Source organism: Phoca vitulina, unplaced genomic scaffold (genome assembly GCF_004348235.1).
Source record: "Phoca vitulina isolate PV1807 unplaced genomic scaffold, GSC_HSeal_1.0 scaffold1, whole genome shotgun sequence".
Lineage (NCBI taxonomy): Eukaryota > Metazoa > Chordata > Mammalia > Carnivora > Phocidae > Phoca > Phoca vitulina.
This window is the reverse complement of record NW_022589704.1, coordinates 791381-810396: the sequence shown is the minus strand read 5'-3', so window position 1 is coordinate 810396 and position 19016 is coordinate 791381. Positions and strand designations below refer to the sequence as shown.

Genomic DNA, 19016 nt, shown 5'->3' with positions numbered 1-19016 from the left:
ATCCGCTTCCACACGCAAGCACACTTCCACGGAGAATCTCGCTCTCACCATGTGGTGTCCTAACTGCCCCCTCAGGCGGCTGTGTAGTTTCATATTGATGATTTTTTTATTTCTCTACAATGTTAGTTTTTGTTGACAGTTGGTCATTCATATTGTTACAGTATTTCCAGAAGCTACACTTGCACCTCACCTATCAAAGCTCATGTGTCCCAAACTTTTTAAATTAGGTCTTTTAAATAAAAACATTGTTTAGCTCTTCTAGGTATGTTTCCTATTTAGAAATTTTTTGCTAAATCAATTGAAATTTAAAAGAATTTATTTTATTTATTTTTTTTAACAAAGTTCAACTTTTTGAATAGTCTAAAAGAGTATGCATGGGGGCACCTGGTTGGCTCAGTCAGGAGAGCCGGGCACCTCTTGACCTGGAGGTCATGAGTTCAAGTCCCACATTGGGTGTGGAGCCTATTTAGATAATAAATAAAACAGTATGAATATTATAGTATGAATATATAATATGAATATCTAAAAACTGCATTTAAGCTTTCAGTTCTGATACTTTTTTTTTTTTAAGATTTTTTAAAGATTTAAAGAGAGACACAGCGAGAGAGGGAACACAAGCAGGGGGAGTGGGAGAGGGGGAAGCAGGCTCCCCGCTGAGCAGGGAGCCCGATGCGGGGCTCGATCCCAGGACCCTGAGATCATGACCTGAGCCGAAGGCAGACGCTTAACGACTGAGCCACCCAGGCGCCCTTGATACTGTCTTTTGTAAAACCACAAGAGAATGTTGAATATGGTTGAATGATGAGGAAAAGGTGCTGAGCACCTGAGCATCTGAGCACATTAACCTGTTGCTTGAGAGCTGCTGTTTTGTTGCTGGTCGGTCGCCGCTGTGGCTTCTACCTCAGCATTCGCCCATGCTGCACACTGCTCCTCACACACGAGTTACTCAGGACCGTTGGGTGGTATTTTGGTCTAAACACCCTCTTGATGATGTTGTGAGTGTACGTGTCATTTGGAGCTTCTGAGAGGCATGACTGTCTTGTGAGGACTCACTCCATGTCCCTGCGTGTGGGGCTACGAGTGAGGGCCGGGCTCCCCCCCCTCGCCTGTGAGCCTCTTCTCACTCGTGCCGGGGGCTACGCCAGCCCTGCCGAAACGCCTCCGGCCCCTGTGCCGCTGGTCTTCACTGCCCGTGTGAACGTACCAACGCACTTCACCGCTCCCGGGCAGTGACGCGCTGAGCAGTGAGTGCCAAGTGCAGCAGAATCTGGATGTATGTCGCCTGTGGTGCTTTGCTTTAGGGTCTTGTTAGCTGAGTGGTATTGGCTCACAGCCCCCCGGAAATGAGGAGTCCCCAGCATGTCCTCATGCAACTCCAGGGTGACCCGGGACACCCAGGGGACATGGGTGCACATGGCTAGGTTTTCATGATGGAAATTTTCTTCAGTGTAGATACTTAATAACATAGGAGAAAAAATGAAATTATAAGGGATTTTAAACAGATAATCCTGGGTCCTTTTGGGATCCTGTCTGCATTTACAAATCTTCAGTTCTAAGGGGAAAGTATGGTCGATTGCCCTACTTAGCAGAGGCTGAGGTAGAAGTGTGTGGCCATACTAGGTTGGGTCCAGTTAGTTCTGCAACTTTCTAATGGTAACTTGTAATTTCATGTGTTCCTAGAGCATCTCATTCTCCGAGGGCATGAGGACTTCTGCGTCCCCATCTTCAACAAATGTCTCCTTCTATTCAGTTCCTACCTCCCCTCTGGCCCCTCGAGGCCCGCCCGATTTCAAAGACAGCGGTGACTCCCTCACCGAGCCCCAGGCTCCCGACGCCAGGAGGCCAGCTGCAGAGAGGAGCAGCGGAGCGGCGGCCGACGGCGACACCCGACGGACCTGGTCCCCGGGGCCTCCTGCGCTGCAGCCTTGTCAAGGTGTTGGGTTTTGTCATGTTGTCAGGAGTTGTAGCCCCGGCCGTCCTGTGGGGCAGAGTCGCGGCACCACCGTAGACCCGGGGGCAGGGGGTGCTGGCAGGGAGTGCAGAGCCGCTGGTAGAAGCGACCGTGGGGGTGGCGGTGGCTTCATCGTGGGCCCAGCCCCCCCCGAGGGGGAGCATCCGCACGACCGGCAGGATAGTGCAGGGGGGCCTGTTTTCACATTGACAAACACCCGGCTGCAGGTGTCTGAAGAGTTCATAGACGATGACCCGGCAGACATCTCCTTCTTTGCTGGAGGCTCAGAGGCCTTTTCCTTCCCTTACTGTGCATTAGGCCCGCAGGCCCCTTCCTGTGCTCACCCCGGCTCCGCCCCATCCAGCCCAGACAGGTACCCCACTGAGGCCATGCTCGTGCACATAGAGCACGGCTTTGCATTGGAGGGAGAGGGTGGCTTTGGCGGCGATGTGCACCCCTCGGACACCTCCGAGCTGTTTGAGGTGAAGGCACAAGCCAGCCTGATGCAGAGCCTGCTGAGCCCCTCGGAGACCAGCTCGCTGAGGAACAACCAGTCCGAGAACAGCTCTCTCAGCAACTTGCCACTTCACGGCGGCTTGTCTGTGCGTACCCCCAGCTCGGCCAATCAGTCCGAGGCCAGCTCCATGGCCAACTTCCCAGCCTGCTCGGTCCGCTCCGAGGCCAGCTCAGCCTTCCAGCTCTCGGACATCATCGACCAGTTAGAGCAGCTCAGCTACCCACCCACCACAGCTGAGGACTCCAGCAGCACAGACACAGATTCCTGGGGCGCTGAGGCTGGGGCCCCCCTAGACGTGAGCCTTTTCTTCAGCAGCCCTTTTGCACAGACAAGTGGAGAGAGAGTCATTTTCGATTTGCAGAGCATAAAGGATTTGACTCCAGGAGAGCGGATAGATAAAAACCCATCTTGACCAGTCCTGGGCTCCCTTGCAGGATGACCCAGCCACACACTCAAGTGCAGTGAGAGCTCAGATTGTTCGCTTTTAGACAGAGGAAGGGATTCTGTGTTCATGGCTAGAGAGTCCTCTTTTTCCTGATCCTCTGATTGATTATTCTGTTTTGAATCTCAAAGGATAAAACTTTTCCTTAGAATGATGTTAAAAGGCTTAAGATAGATAAGTATTTCCGGCTAGGGACTGATCAGTTAGTCTTTACAGCTTTATTTTTCTGGCATATGCTTTGGTTCAACTAAAAACTGGTGCTATACGTGTTGAATGTTACACAGTTCTGATTCACATTGGCCTTTAATGGAATATGTGTTTTATGCCGACAGCTGCTTTTTAAGATGAAGCTGCTCATGCTTCGTTAGGATGGAGGTTTTGTTTGATTTGTCCAGCCACCGCACGAAAGCTCGAGTAAGCCCTGCAGAGCCCAGATCCTGCTGGGCTCTCCAGCTGCACGTGGCGGGGTCCCTGGCACTGCCCGGGGCACACTCTGTGCCTAAGGCTTCATCCAGAAGCAGTGCTGTGTTTAGTGAGGGGGCTTAGAGAAGCTTTGGTTTAAATGCAGTGTAAGTTTGAACTGTTTTCTTCTATCTAGCTTAATAGGAATATAAGATATTTGGTTGTAGAAAAAAGCAGAACCGGACACACAAATCTGCCCGAGGGTTGGCGTGCAAGCTCTCACCGGCGCTATCTCCTTCAGACCCAGGGATCGGGTCGTTCACTAAAAATCGGCACCCCAGGAGCTCTGCACAGGTCAAGGGCTTAGATGTTCATTCTTGGTATGGGAATGTCGTTTCCATCTGGTGAGGTGGTGTGTGGTAGACAGTCCCCAGCTGTTTTTAACAAGCCCCATCATGGACGGTGTCTATTTCTGAGGCCGTGGGAAAGATCACATGAGCAGACAGGCTGAGGTGGCTGTGCCCAGCCCGCGGGCACACTGCCAGGGCTGGAACCTGTGCCACCGTGAAGTCAGGGCGGCTGCCCACAGCACCGGCTGTGTCCATCTGTGCACGTCAGAGGGGAAATGCGGACGGACACTGTTGACTTTGTCAAATCAGTCCACAGATTGGGTTTTGTTTTTTCGGTTTCGGTAGCTTATTCCTTGTGGTCTCAGCTAGTAGAGCAATGCCATGTTAAAGGCCAGGTTTCTTCGGTGTTCCTTGGTAACTGCAGGCCTCCCCTCTGTTCCTGTGCAGGCCCTGGAGTTCTCTGCCTTGGGGGCATGTGAGCACACACCGAGTAGCCCGCTCTCTGTTGCGGGGGCACAGTCTTTCTTTTGTCATCAGTATGATTGAACACCAGCAGAGGCCTTCTGTTGAACGTACAGATTTTCTGTGTCTGTAGCCGCCTTAAACCTACGCCGCAGGGTCATGACTGTGGTCTGCGGGACTGGCGCTTGGCATGTGCCCACCCCTTATCCCTGGGCCTGCCCCCACGCAGTGTGGAGGCGTTGTGGCACGGCGTCGTGTCGGCTGGCTAGTGTCTGTGAAGAGATGTCGCAGCCTGGGTGGAAGGGCAGTAGGCGGGACAGTTGGGAACCACGAGGTGGAATGTTCCAGACACTTTGTTTTCCCCTTGGTGTCACTCAAACAGCAGACCTTGGATCTGTGCGATGAGGAGTTACTATCTGTTACGTGTGGAATGCTTTTCCTGGACCTTAGTCGTCAGGAGGGCTCCCTGTCTTCTAATGAATGTCCTGGGGTGTTGCCCTCAGCCGACCTGCGCTGTCCTGTTTTGTGGTAAGTGTCTGGGCAGCAGGCCCCACGGGTGTGGGTTTGAGCCAGGCCTTCAGCCCCGGCACGGCCAGGGCTGCGGACGGCGGCAGGCGCCTCACCACTCTCTTGTCCTGGAGATTCGAGGAAATGCTTCTCTCCGCCAGCTTCTGCCAGGGCTTCCTGAAAAGGGGTGTTGTTTCCTCAATGAAACTTCATTTTCTGGAGTTGATTTTTTAGCTTTTTATTTAGAAAGTTTGCAAAATATGCAAAAGCAGAACGGGGACTAAACACACCCCTGCCGCCCCCCAGTCAGCGTTGCCGGAGTTGGACCCTGCTCATGGCCTCCCTCCTTTTCCTTCTTCTCTGCGTTTGGTGCTGTAGTACTTCCACGTGGGCCCTGACGTTGATAGCTGCCCTCAGAACTGCGTGCACCTCTGGAGCACGAGGACACCTCCCCACATGGTACCACAGAGATAGGATCAGTAGCCCTTGCTGTCCTCTGATACCAGGATATACTTGAATTGGCCCCGTGGCCTGAAGTGCCTGTTAATACCCAGTTTGTTCAAATTGGGCTCCAAACACAATCTGCTCACTGCACGTGGCCGTGACCACTCTTCCCATCTCGTCTTGTTGAGAAGACCCCCACTTTGTGCCAGTGACTTGTGGGAGAAGCCAGGCCCCTGGTCCCCACTCACCTCCCTGCCTGTGCCGCCGCCTGTCTGCCCCTCCCCTGCTTCCCTGGAGGCGGGACCCAGAGCTGCGTGGACCTCAGAGCACACACCCTCCCCCACACTTGCCATCGCCCCACAGCCCCGACGTGGCCGGGGCCTCCACATGGAGCAGCGCGGGGCAGCACAGCTCTGACACGAGCCCAGCGCCCCAGACGATCTGTGGGCACCACCAGGGCAGGTGTTACGTTCAGATTCGTCTGGAGATGTTTGTACAAGCTTTTCTTTTCCAGAGTGTTCTTAATATGTTTAAGTTTGCAGGTTTCCCTTTCTAGGGAAGCCAGTTCCTTAGAAACCAATCGGGGCTCTCCTTGGAGGCGCCCACCGCTCAGCCTCCCTCCCCTCTTGCCTCTGGGTGAACTGTAACCCCCCACTGGGAGGGAATTCTTTAGAGCCCAGGGAAGGTCAGCCTGAAGGACGCTCCCCGCTGCAAACAGCAGGCAGTTTAGGCAGCGACATTCTGTCTTGTCTTAGTAAGAGATGGTTTACCATAAATACTAAAATATCTGGAGCAGTTCAGATCGAGGATCATCACTTCCTGAAGCAGCATTGGGTGGGTCTTTCTTTTGTTTGCTTACGGCTATTGACCACAATTGCCTTTTCTTCGGAAGCCCTCTTGGAAGCCCTCTTGTTATGCAGTGCTGCCCTCTTGGGAGTGTGGTTCCGTACACCCGGGTTATAGGATGAATATTCGTATCCGAGTGAGATATGCAGAATCAGGAGCCAGTTTGCTGAGAATGTGTAGTTGAAAAGTGCCTGAGAGTGCTGACGGTTTTCTCCTTGAACGTGCTGCTCTCCTTGGCCAGACGCAGGCCTCACCTCTGACAGGAGGGGCGCCTGCCAGCCCCGCCACGGCCAGGAGCCTTGGGGCCACAGGTGACAGCAGCCCTGCCACGGACAGTGCCCAGTGCCCCCGGTGAGTCCGCCTCGCAGGGTACACCTGCTCTAGGCAGACCAGTTATTTGTATTAGTTATCAAGTCTGTTTTTGGACTGAAGTTTCCAAAGTCCAGGTATTTTATGTAAGCCAATATATGAGTATCTAAAGTCTAATTAACAGTAAAGTTTCAGCTTCATAAGGTTGACCGCACTCAAACAGGTAATGGCGTGTGCTGCATAACTTCTTAAGTCACAGGTACGGACGTGTACCTCTCCTGTACTCCGGAGGAATTCTCTTAAGTATGGAATTAGGTTGGGACTCCTCTTTCCATTTAGCACAGTGTAATCGTGTGACCGACCCACAGTAGTAATGTGGTGTCGGCTGCACGACAGTGACTGGACAAGTCTGGTTGTGAGCGGTGCCCCCTGTGAGTCTGGCTGCCACCTGCCCCCCTACAGCCTCCTCACAGCCCCAGTGACTGTGTTCCCCATGCTTTCCCTTTCATCCCTGTGACAGTTAACACATTTTTAAAATAGTAGTAACGGTAGATGGATGGACAATAAAAGTGAGACATCAAACAGTTGAGGGGGAAACCTGTAGATCCGTTGGCTAAGTCATTCCCTTCTTTGTTGTTCACAAAGTCCTTTTTGAATCACGCCATGTTTGGTTCTCGGTACAAGCTCTGCACCACGGGCAGCCCTGCAGGAGTCGCCGTGAACACCCCTCACGCTGTGGCTGGGGTCACGTGGTACCCACACAGCACACGAGCCGTGTCCCCGTGTGACATTCGATGCCAGCACCTGTAGTCTTCAAGGTACGCTTACTCCTGCCTGGTTCATGGAACATCACAAAGAAATCCATTTCTAGAACAATTACATCACAGACGAAAATGTGAACATTCTCTCGGGTGCTTACAGTTGAGAATTTTAGTATGGGTTTTCAGGACCATAGGGTCACTCTGCCGGGGTTTTGCTTTGGCCTTTGTCCTGAAGTTACGGAGCTTGTCACAGCTGGGGTGCAGGTGGCCGCGTTGGCCCCCCTCCATGCCGTGGCTGAGCCCGAGGTGTCCCGGGGCTCTACCCGCCCCTAGGAACTGTGGAGAAAAGGAACTAGCGCTTCCTTACGCACTTAATTTATTCATTCTCTGCAGAAAACAGTGATGTCGCCTGGTCTGTGGTACTTAGAAAATTTGTTTTCCACTGAAATTGCCATATAAATTCTCAGATATGTACTAATTCAGAATTTAATTGTTTATTCAATAAAATAAGGAAATGTTTACTATGAACTTTTAATGGAGTTTTTAGCTTCCTTTCCCTCTCGTTTATAGTTTCAATTTACATATATTAAAGATTGTCTCACATATTAAATGAATCCCTAAAACAGCTACATACTGTTTTTACAACCTCTTCACTGACGCCTCTTTCACCTCATAGGCTTCTGAGCAACAAATAGGCACCGTGACGCCCTACAGACGGTCTTACTTCAGGTGTGGACGGTGACGTCCCTGTGGAAGGTGCTGTGCGTGTCCACGGTGTTAGCGCTCGCTCGGGGCTGCCCGCTCAGGCCCGACAGGTGCGGCCAGCGTGCAGGCGCGGACTTGGGGGGCCGTGTTCTGCTGCTCTGGCCCCCCACCGTGCCTCTGAGGTGGTGGCCCGAGGCGGTGCTGTTTGCAGTGTTGGGGATAAATGTGGTCCTTAGGTCGTAGTGCACATAAAACACTTGCTGTTGGCTTCTTAATTCTGAAGGTGAGAACACTGTTGCCCTCCTTCCCCGTCAGCTAGCATCCACCCTGTCAAATCTCCGACCCAGAGCGTAGCAGCTGCTCACATTCTGACCAGGTCTTTACCCCAGTTCTGAACTTGAGTTTCCCACTTGGCCAACACAAGCGTTTGCTGCCTCCACACTTCTCCAGCCCCACTCAGGCCTTGGAGCGTAGGGGGTACTGCCCCCACCTCCTGGTCAGTGGCTGCTGCCAGCCCTGAGGGGGCAGGTACCGGGCCTCTCTGGCCGCTCTGGGCAACACAGGCACCTGGGAGCGGGTGCTGGTCTTCCCCGGGGATCCACGGTGCCCAGCACGCAGGGCAGCCAGGGCAGGAGGCACCTGGCAGTGAGCTCCTCCCGGGGCTCGGAGTCTGTGCCCTGACGCACCCCAGAGCAGGATGCTGCAGCACAAACCGCCCAGAACCCTCTGCGGCGGCCTCTTCCCCACTTGGGGGGCCGTGCGTCACGGGCACGTCTGTTCCCTCCCACGACACGCAGGCCCTGCTCCCTGCCCGGTGCCCCTGCTTGCGGTAAAGTGGTGACATGAGTGATTCCCCAAAGAGGTATTTCATTAACAAACCCAGATTTCAAGAAACTGCTCAGAAGCATTCTTTTTTCCATCCCATCTCTGGGTTGACTGATGACGAGGGTAAAAACTGGATGACTCTTACTTTTTAATTCTTTTAACCCAGACTACGTTTCTTTCCTGTCGAGCATCACCTGCAGATTCTTCAGTTTCTTGGGGTGGTTTATTTGGGGTACCTTGCCCCCGTTGCTCCACTAGTTCCGAAGACCTGTAGACAAGATTCGTCCTCTATTAGAACCCACATGCACGTGTGCGGGGGACTCCGCACCTGCAGGTGCTGATCTGGACAGACGGCCCAAAGCGTGACTGTTGTAGGCTAGAACACATATTTTCCTTAACAAGGAAAGAGTCTTGTTTATTCCTTAACAAGGAAAGACTGAAAATGCTTCCTGGGGGCACCATGTGTGTTGACGTCACCCTCTGAACTTCGGGTCACCACAGCCGCCCCCACACCCCGAGGCCCCTGTGTGCCAGGCACCTGCTCACAGCCTTGTGGGTGTGGCCATGGGTGAGCCTCCCCCCCACAGCGCCCTGGAGAGGGTATGGCCCAGGTCAGACCCTGCTCTGCCATTTGGCAAGTGGCAGAGATGAGGCAGAGGAGGCCTGCAGAAACAGAGGAACTAGTACACCACCCTGCGTACCAGCCATTCTTCTTCCTCCCGCTTTTATTTTTGAGCCAGATTTTGGGTAAAAGTGACTCGTGACATCCTAGTCCAAAAGTGGAGCCAGATGTAGTTTTCTGCTAAGTTGTTAAGCTCACATTTACCTGGCTTCTTGGTACAGTTTAGCTTTTTCCTTTTATAGAATTAACAACCCATTGTTCTAGCCAAAGAGGGAGTTTCTAGATCTTACTTCAGACTATCATGTTCAGAGTATCATGTTAACCTTCAGACTTGACCTTGAATTTTCCAAACCAAAGCTGATTCTTCTTCCACCTCGGGCAAAATTTTCAAGATTATTTATTACAGAGTTTTGAAAAAGAATTTAATGGTATGAAATGAAAATAAGCTTAAATTTTGCTCTGTGATATTGATCTTTCACCACCCAGTTAGGTGAATAAAGTGAAGGTGAACGTAGAAGGATAATACTGTGCTTTTTAAAATGACATTTCAAAAATTATAAGAAATACTTAGAAACTTTTAAAAATAAAATCACCTGTCAGAATTGCTTACTGTTGACAGTTTGGAATGTTTTAAATGTGAGTCCTTGAAGATGATCAAACCTTCTGACTTGCCCCTTTGGGCGCAGAGCCTGTCTTGAACCCCGGGTTGGAAGGTGTGGACCCCCTCCAGCAGGAATGTGGAGTTTAGTAGAACATAACTACCATTTGTGTCTATCAATTTCAAATAATTTGATGTTGGAAATTGAAGAATTTCCAAAAATTCCTCAACCACAGGTAAAGGAATCGGTCATTCTCGATACTGCAGTGGGACGTAGAGCACCACCTTTGTGTCTAAGTGGATTCGATGGTAGGGACTCCCGTAATTCAGAAAAATATCCTTGCGATTTTTTGGTAGAGGACCTTGGACACAGGAGTCTGTTCTTACAAATATTTAAGATTCTTTCCATGGCAGTTAAGGCTAAATGTATTCCGTGGTATCTAAAACGATGTTTAGCATTTTAAAAATCCTAAGACCTGGATTCTGGTGTGCACTGTCCGTGTTGACAGGGTTTTCTGCGGCAGGGAGCTTCTAACATCAGTGGCCTTGCACACTCACCACCGCAACCACACGCCGGCCTCAGCACCTCTGACTTCTGCCTCCCCAGGAGCGCACAGCTGCAGAGCCGCGGCCCATGCCTGCGTTCTCCGTGCAGACTTCACCCACGTGGTGTTAAGGCTGACCCTCACAGGATAGGGCACGGAGCCGTGGGTGCACGCTCTGAACAGCCTCGAGCGTGGACGGGCTGCATGCTTGTGCGCTTGCTTGAAATCACATCTCCCCACAGATTTACTTTGGTAGGGTCTGTGTTTACATAATATGAAGTAGATATGATTTATAATGTTTTGCTGTAGCTGACAGATTTAATAAAAACAAATGTTTAATGGCAGTTTGTGGTACTTTTTAATCTATTCATTAAATTATGAGTTAATGATTTTTGGAAGTGTCTGCAGTGATCATATCAAAGATGATATGAACCTTTGAACCTATGAACTTTGAACCTCCCTAGAAGCACAATAGTTTATTCCAAATGAGAGTCTATCCTGAAGGGTTAGCTCCTTTCACAAGTTCATCACCAAGGGGCCATTTATCGGAAGCTGCATTCTCTAATTCGATGGCCCGATGAGCCCGCACCGGCCACAGCCTATTTGCCAGCCCCACGGCCCGTGGAACCCGTTCCCAACGCTTCAGTGGAGACCACCTCCTCGAGCTCCACCTTCTGCTTTTAACATAAAGTCAAGTTGGCAGCCAATTTTTGGGAAACCGTCCACTATTAACTTGCAGTAGGACTGCCCGTCTTCAGGGGAGGCACTGTGTGGGGCACTGGGGGACAGATTGGAACAGTGAACTTAGCTTATTTTCATAACCAGTAAGTGTAAACATCGGGTTGCCTGCTTTGGTACAATTGAAAAATAAGACCTGTTGCTAGTAGCTTCTGGACTTTTTTTCTGAATTCTCCACGTGTAAAAACATCTCTGCACAATTCTGGGCCTATTCAGGACAAAAAGGGGTTTGAAGTACCCACCCCTTCCCCACGTAGGGAGTCCTCCACGCTGCAGGGACCAGCAGAGCCCTGGGCTCCTGCACGCCGTGTGGGGCAGGGGAGACAAAGGAATTCCATGTGATTTTAAGGTTGCTTAGCATAAATGTATAATAAAAGCAAATTCTAATAAACAGGTTGTTAATAATGTCATACTCTTAACGTCCAGGTTTTCACTGTCGGTGAGTGTCTGCTCATACTTTCACCCTGTGCAGTGGTGAGAAATCCCGCAGGAAAGCTCTGTCGTCCTAGCACTGCTGGCTCACCCCCAGAAGCCCCTGGGTGGGACCCCTGACTGCACACTGCAGCCTTCCAGAGCTCCAGATTTGTCAATGTGAAAACAAGGACCCTCCCTGCAGCCCACTGGCCACGCTGCGGGGTCGCTGGCGCCGGTGCCCATGCCCGCCCGGTGAGCCGGCGCTCGGCACAGCAGTGTCCTCCGGGGAACTCCTCCGAGCTCACCTGCCTGCCTGCACGTGTACGTGCTTTAGGCCAAATAAGCCAAGTTTGGGTGTTCCAAACCGTCACTGTAGGCGACTGTGTTTGAAGTCTGACTAGGGTGTAAGACGATCGTGCTCTGAAGCCGGTGGTGGGTGGAGGGGAGGCGCCCGGGGTCCCGGTCCAGCTACTTCTGTGCCAGCACTCTGCACGCTGGCTCAGTCGCGGTCAGAAACCGTGGTAGTTGCAGTGTTAGAACGGCTCTGCGTTTGTAAACCTAAGGTAAATTTCCATTATAAATAGCTTCTAAGCCAGTTAATTTCTTGGATAAAACTCTGCTATAAAGTTATCTTTAAAACTTGGCATTGAACAATTACTGATTTCCCACAGAAAAGCATAGACTTAACTCTTGATAATTCCTTTAGTACAAAGCATGTGACGGAGTACGCCTCATCAGCAGCCGCCTTAGAACTAGGCCAAAATTTGGACTTCTGCCTAGTTAAAAGCAAACTGTGTTTTAAGAAGAAAAACAGTATTGGTTTTGTGGTGTAATTCTAGAAAACCAATACGAAATCCTTGTTCGTTAAAAATTCAAAGTAGAAAACAGTATGGTAAGTTTACATGATCCCGTTTTTTTTTTTTTTTTTTAATGAGTGACAAGTGTGTCCTTAAATCACACTTTTGTTTTTCAGATATGTTAGCCCCGCTTTGACCCCTCAGGTCCAGCCTCCACAATCTGCCTTTCACTGAATGTGCAGGGAAAGTGCCCCTCTCAGATCACGCCTTCTGCTTTGCACACTTTGTGCTGCTTATTTTTATCACGGTTGCGTCTTGTGTACAGCAGAGGAAAACCCCCAGACACACTGAGCCTTGGGTGTCCGAACCGCCTGTGGTTGGTCTCTGAAATTGGATTGGCCAGCCGCCAACCTGTTTTCATCTTACTTTATGTCACATCGAGAATTGCGTGTGATGGAGGCTTTGTTTACACACCTCCCAGAAGACGCCTGGTCGTAGCATTAGGCTAATGTTGGCTAAAGCGCGGTAAGAATTGGTGTCTGGCCAGCGTGGCGGCCCTTTCTCATTTCTTGCTCCATCCCCTGCCCCGTTCAATTCCAGGCCTTTCCATGGAGAGTCCTCAGCCTTCTCCCTCCACCCGGAAGAGCCCACTGAGCCTGAGCCCTGCGTCTCAGGTGACTCTGGGCCCAGCTGGGCAGGGCTTGTGCCCCCTCCTGAGCCCTGCCCTTAGCGACGCTGGCGGAGCCAGGATGGACGGCGAGGAGGAGCTGAAGCACAAGGTGGGCACTGCCCCAGCAGACGGCTTGCTGCTCGTGGGCCTGGTTTGCAGGGACGCCTGAGCGGGCAGGGCAGGCTCTGCGCGGGGTGTGCTGTCTCCGCCAGGGAAATCTGTCCTGGGAGCCGCACCTCACCTGGGACTTCTCAGCTCCCTTCCTTATTCATTTAGTGGCAGTTCCTGGCACCTATGGATTCAAGTGGGGATGTGGGGGGGAATGGCCAGGCCTTGGGGGAGCCCTCAGCCTCCTGCCCTCCCTCCCTTGTTGGGCACTCTTCTTGAACAATCGTGTTTGGGAGGAGAAGGCTTGGGTGCTAAGGGAGGGTGACCAGGGACCCCATCTCGTTGGGCTCGTGGGTGAGTGGGTTCTGAGAGAGGGTGCGGGTTGGGTGGGGGGGTCCACACTGGGGAGTGTTGTAGCAGGGGGTGTGTGACGTGTGTGTGACTGTGGTAGAAAGTTGAGGCGATGCCACAGGACAGGAGTGAGGGCGCACGCTGGGAGGCTGGCAGGTGGGAGCGCCCGAGCTCGAGGAAGAGGTGTTGGCCGGAGGCAGCAGCACCTGCCGCGTGGTCGTCCCCGTTCTCCTGGCCCGTGCCTCCTGCCTGAGTGCTGGCGACGCAGATAAGGCAGCCCGGGGAAGGCAGCTCGGTGGGAGGGCACACCAGAAAGGACAAAGGGGCCAGGCATTTGGAGGTTTGGGAAAGAGAGTGGTTGAAAAACTGGGCTGTGGACTGTGGCAACCCAGGGGGCATCTGTCCCCCTGCACGGAAGCGAGGGGGGTCCCTGAGGAACAAGAGGGCCACAGTGGGTGGGACCCCGCCTCACAGGCTCCTCGTGACAGAGGAGAACGCCCTCTCATGCCATGGGTTTCATCCTGAAGTGGCCAAAGAGAGTGAGTCAAGCCAAGGGCCACTGTGTGTGGGACACATGAGCTTCCCTGAGAGGTGGGGTCAACCATGGGAGGACTGCTGAGCCCTCTGAGCACACACTCCTTCCTGGGCCCCACTTCAGAGAGGGCAGACCCTGAGCCGGAGGGCATGCTGTCATGTGAGGTGGCCCGGCGAGGGCGGGGGTCCCAGGACCCCGGCTGCACGTGCAGGGCGTGCAGCCCCCACCCCTCAGGCGTCCATCCTCACTGAGCTGGCTGGCAGAGGTGGTCCCTCGGGCGCTGTATTTGGCAGCAAGACAATTGGGTTGAGGATGTTTTTATTTATTTACTTTGGAAACCTAATGACCATCTATTTAGCTTATTGTTGCTTTAGTGCAAAAACAAAATGGCTAGAAAGCTGTATAGAAAACTAAATTTTAACTTGTACTTTACTACGAAAAACAGTCCTTTCGGTGGTTCTGTAGGGTAATGATTTGAAACACCAGAGGGTCACCAACCAGGGTCATGGTGGATGGCCGCAGCATTCACATCCAGACCAGGCCTCAGAGCAGGAGCCTAGGGGCCGCACCAAGGCACCTCACCGAGCCGTGGCTGGGCCCGGCGCACGGGGATCCCAGGCTCGCCGCCCCCCCAAAGCTCCCCCTGCCTCCCTCTCGCCGACAGCACTGCCTCATGATTTCCAGCCCCTCGTGCCGCCTGCCTGCCCGCCTGGGGCCGCACAGCAAAGGCAGTGGTGGGAGCAGGCGGGCTCCCAGACGGCCGGGGCGGCCTTTGCCCCAGCACTGCCCCACGCAGCCCACAAGCCAGCGCCGAGACCCGCGGGCTTCAAGGCCTGTGAGCCGGCTGCGCTCCGTGCTGGCTGCAAGCCGGGCTGCGGGCGCACAAGGACTCCCCACAGCTCGGGGAGCACAGCGCTGTGGGCCTGCTGAGCCTGCGTCTGGTTACTCGGCTGTGTGCCGACCCCTAGTCGTGAGCTCCTGTGCCCGTTTGTTTCCTGGTGTCCCGCCTCACCAGTGTGTCCCACGTAACATGCTGCTTCTCCCCCTGATTTCCGATAGAAATCAATGAGGGCCAACAGTATTCGGAAGGTCTGAAGGTGGAGGTGCCGCCTGCCCAGGGCTCTCGGGCTGCCTTCCGGGGAAAGTACGCTCTGCTCCCTGGCTGGTGCCGGCCCAGCACCACTGACCTGCCGCCCGGCTGGCCGGCCCTGTGGCTCCCAGGGAACAGCAGTTGGGCTTCTGCTCTCCTGGGAGGTTCTCTAAGAGGTTTTCTCTGCACTGGAAACCAGCAGACCAGCCATGGATACACAGGCCGTCCATGAGCGCTCCTGACCACCGCACTTCTTGTGTCTCCTGTCACTGACCGGTGGCCCCTGGGACGTGATTGTGAGCTCATCAGTGACGCTGCCATGGCTGTGTCTGAATGTTTCCCTCTGGGCATCTCACCCCCCACAGGAGAGGAGTGGGTCTAGAACCTCAGGGTGACCCTGTTTCTGCAGGATACACTAAGGGCTGAGGCGCTGCTTGGGACCCCATGCAGAGGGGACTGCAGTTAGGAAGCCGGCTTGCCGGCATGGATGCCCCGCCCAGAGCCCCAGGCCAGCAGTGTGCCCTGATGCGCAAATCAGGGACACTTGGCTGCATGGGGGCCCAGAGCCTCCAGACCATGAATGTGGGCCTCTTGGGGCCGGCTCTGACCCCAGAGAGCTTGCTGGGAACATCAAGCTCCAGTAGAGATGTGACATTTTAAAGAGATTTGACTGAATTAGGATTTGAAAGAGTCATGTTTTAATAGTAAAAGCCTAAATAGAAAGAATTGGAGAGCATGAAGGTTGCCGCTCTGCAGGGAGAGGGACTGGAGCTCCAGGGATCAGGGGTGGACACTCCAAGATGCTATTGGGACCCCAGCCTCATGAGACCACAGAGCAGGCCTGGCTGCTAGGACAGAGTGGCTATTGATTATTTGGGAAGAGTGGGTCACGTGGAATATTCCTGGTGGGATGGACGGGACATGGCCATAGCTGTAGTCTCCAGGACCATGCCTGTGTCATCACTGCGAGAACACTGCAACCTCTGGTACACTTCACCTGGGGGCAGGGGACACAGGGAAGAGGCGGGCCCCCAAATACCAGCCTCCAGCCCAGCCTCCCCTGTCAGCTTCTAGCTGGCATCGAAAGACCATCCCAGACTCGTGCAAACCTGACCCCTGACCTTCCTCCCCAAACCTGTTACCTTGGGGACAGCAGCTTTTTCCCTTGGTTTGGGCCCCAAAACACAGTCCACCCTTGCCTTCGGACCGCCACCCACACCAGAACTTGACCTTGACACTGTGTTTGGGGTCCTGCTGTCCCCTCCCCGGCTGCGGAGCCTGGATGGTGCAGAGGCCTTCTGCTGAACCCCAGCCGCTCGTGCTGCTCTCAGTGCTGCAGCCAGCCTCGTCCTGGGGACCCAGCGCACATGGATGTGCTCTGATCCACCCCAGAGGACCACCCTACCTTTCCCACCAGTAACCAGCTCACTTATCTCTTGCTCCTCCCCTCATCCTTGACCTGCAGCCTGTCTCCCACTACCGGGCCGCCCTGTCTCCTCTGCTAGATGCTGTGGCTACCCCGCGCCTCTGGGCCTCCACCCCAACCCCTTCTGCTTTTACTTCCATAACTGTCAGCTGCAGGGCAGGGACCTCTATTCCTGGGCATGTCGCAGGTGCCTATTTGGGGCTGGCACGTGCTCTGTGGATGTTTGCATGGTGGCATCAGGGACAGGCAGCCCTAAGGTCCTCAGCCTGGTGGAGGAGCCTCAGCGGAGCATGCGCGGATAGAACAGGCCAGGTGCAAAAGGACGGAGGAGGGGCCTTGGAGCTGGACCTTGACAGAGGCAGCTCCCTGAGGTGCTCAGGATGTGGAAGGGCCCTGCGGGGCCAAGACACAGGCCTGCCCAGGTGCAGCATGAGGCCTGTCCACTGCTGGAATGCCAAGAGCTGGGAGTGGTAGGGCCCAGGTGCCGGGGGCCCAGTGCAGCCCTTTCTCTTCTTGACTTGGCTGCCGGCATCTGAACATCAGGCAGAGGCCCCGACGGAGAGTTAAGAATTCCTGGGGCTGGGCCATCTCTGGCCACACAATCAAAGTGTGTTAGCCAGCCCAGTGCTCTAACATAGGGCACAGTTAGAATGTACGGCTTTTGGCAGTTTTAATGACCTTTGGACGTTAGACTTAATCGTTTATAGTCACATATATGCATGTATACATACACGTGTATCTGTGTGTTAACCAGCTACACCCCTGCCGGTGATATCAGAACAATAATTTCATCACAAAACCAGTAATAAGCTTCAATAATAGATGTTGATGTTTGAACAGTGAATTTTTTCCTCAGAAAGAATAACATAGGGGCGCCTGGGTGGCTCAGATGGTTAAGCGTCTGCCTTCGGCTCAGGTCAAGATCTCAGAGTCCTGGGATTGAGCCCCATGTCGGCTCCCTGCTCAGCGGGGAGTCTGCTTCTCCCTCTCCCTCTTCCTCACCCCCTCCCCGCCTCTTGTGCCTGTGCGCTCTCTCTCTCTCTCAAAATGAATACAATCTTAAAAAAAAAAAAAAAAAAATAAGGAATAACAAAATGAGAAAAACATGTGAGGGAGATCCAACTGGGTTTATATTTTTACTCAGAAGGAAATCCCTTCAGGAATTATGGATGAAAAGTGCATGATGATGTGAACTAGAGCAGAAGAAAGTGAGTGTTGTGAACATCAGCGACGGACGTGACGGACGCACGCTCATACGGTCTATGCTTCTTGCAGAGTACGACAGCAGATGAGGCCTATTTCATAGCGAAGGAGATTCTCGCTACAGAACGAACATACCTGAAGGATTTAGAAGTTCTCACTGTGGTATGAAACCTAAGTCCTTTATTACTTTGTCTTCTTTAATACTTCGTAAATCTAAACCAGAGCTAGAGGATCCCTCCTGAGAAGGAGCTCTTGGCCATCATGAGACGTACATGTTTATGGTCTGTTAAATATATTTGCCTTAAAGCGTATCTAAGATAAGAATATTTCATCCAATTTTTTTGTAAAACTAGAAGTATCCATTTGAAGCTTTCCCCCCAAAATTGTTTTCTTCTGTGGTGAAAACGGGTGGTCAGCCGAGAGGATAGCTGTAGCACTGAGTGAGCTGTCCCAGTGGGGACTCTGGGGTCAGTGCTGGGTGTCCTATGGCTACAGACTTTCAGGGGCGAGGTCCCTCGGTCACCCTGACTCTTCCTGCAGTGGTTCCGCAGTGCTGTGGTCAAGGAGGATGCCATGCCTGCAGACCTGATGACCCTGCTCTTCTCCAACATAGACCCCATCTATGAGTTCCACAGAGGCTTCCTGCGTGAGGTGGAGCAGAGGCTGACACTCTGGTAACACCCTGCACGCACGGGCGTCCCCTACACTGGACCCCCATGTGGGCAGCTCTACCCTGTCACTATCCCTGTTCTCAGGAACTTCCCAGCTTCAGAAACTAATTCACAAGAACCATTGTTTCATTGAAGTATATTTTTTAAACTTGTGGGAGGAGTAAACCTGTAACAGCCACTTTTATTCATCCTATTCCAGAAGAGAAAATGAAAGAAGTAAGTTAAAAGTAGATGACCCCCCCCTTTTTTTTTTGACCGATTACCATCTTCTAGAGAATGGTCAAAATATTATCATCATTTCTATCAAATGTGGGCCTTCCACCTCAAGCATCTCATTGCCATTCTGCCTATGACTAGGACAGCCAGTCACACAAGCACCCATCAACATACAGCGCACAAGCTTTAACAACGTTTTGACCATACTTGTCCATTTCTGCTCCAGGGAAGGGTCTTCCAGCACCCGTGCCACAGGCGGTCATCAACGAATCGGGGACATCCTGCTCAGGAACATGCATCAGTTAAAGGTAGCGTGGGTTGGTATGATGACTCCACCCCTAGCAACTGACAGTGCAACCTCAGTGTTGTCCCCAGGACAGCTTTCCCCTCAGGACAGTATCGCCCCCAGGACAGCATTCCCCTCAAAACAGTTTTCTTCTCAGGACACTGTTCCCCTCAGGACAGCATTCCCTTCAGGACAGCGTTCCCCTCAGAGCAGTTTTCTCCCCAG

General features: G+C 52.8%; 1 protein-coding gene across 3 annotated transcripts in view; it reads left to right on the top strand.

The window, feature by feature from the left end:
• The window catches only part of FARP2 (FERM, ARH/RhoGEF and pleckstrin domain protein 2), a 117094-nt gene that overhangs the window by 80408 nt on the left and 17670 nt on the right, over positions 1–19016 (top strand). For all 3 annotated transcript variants that reach the window (XM_032430204.1, XM_032430274.1, XM_032430120.1), the window contains exons 13-17: positions 1681–1933; positions 12836–13014; positions 17691–17780; positions 18159–18292; positions 18732–18813. In XM_032430204.1, the coding sequence (XP_032286095.1) occupies positions 1681–1933; positions 12836–13014; positions 17691–17780; positions 18159–18292; positions 18732–18813 (738 nt within the window). The remainder of the gene's footprint in view (positions 1–1680; positions 1934–12835; positions 13015–17690; positions 17781–18158; positions 18293–18731; positions 18814–19016) is intronic.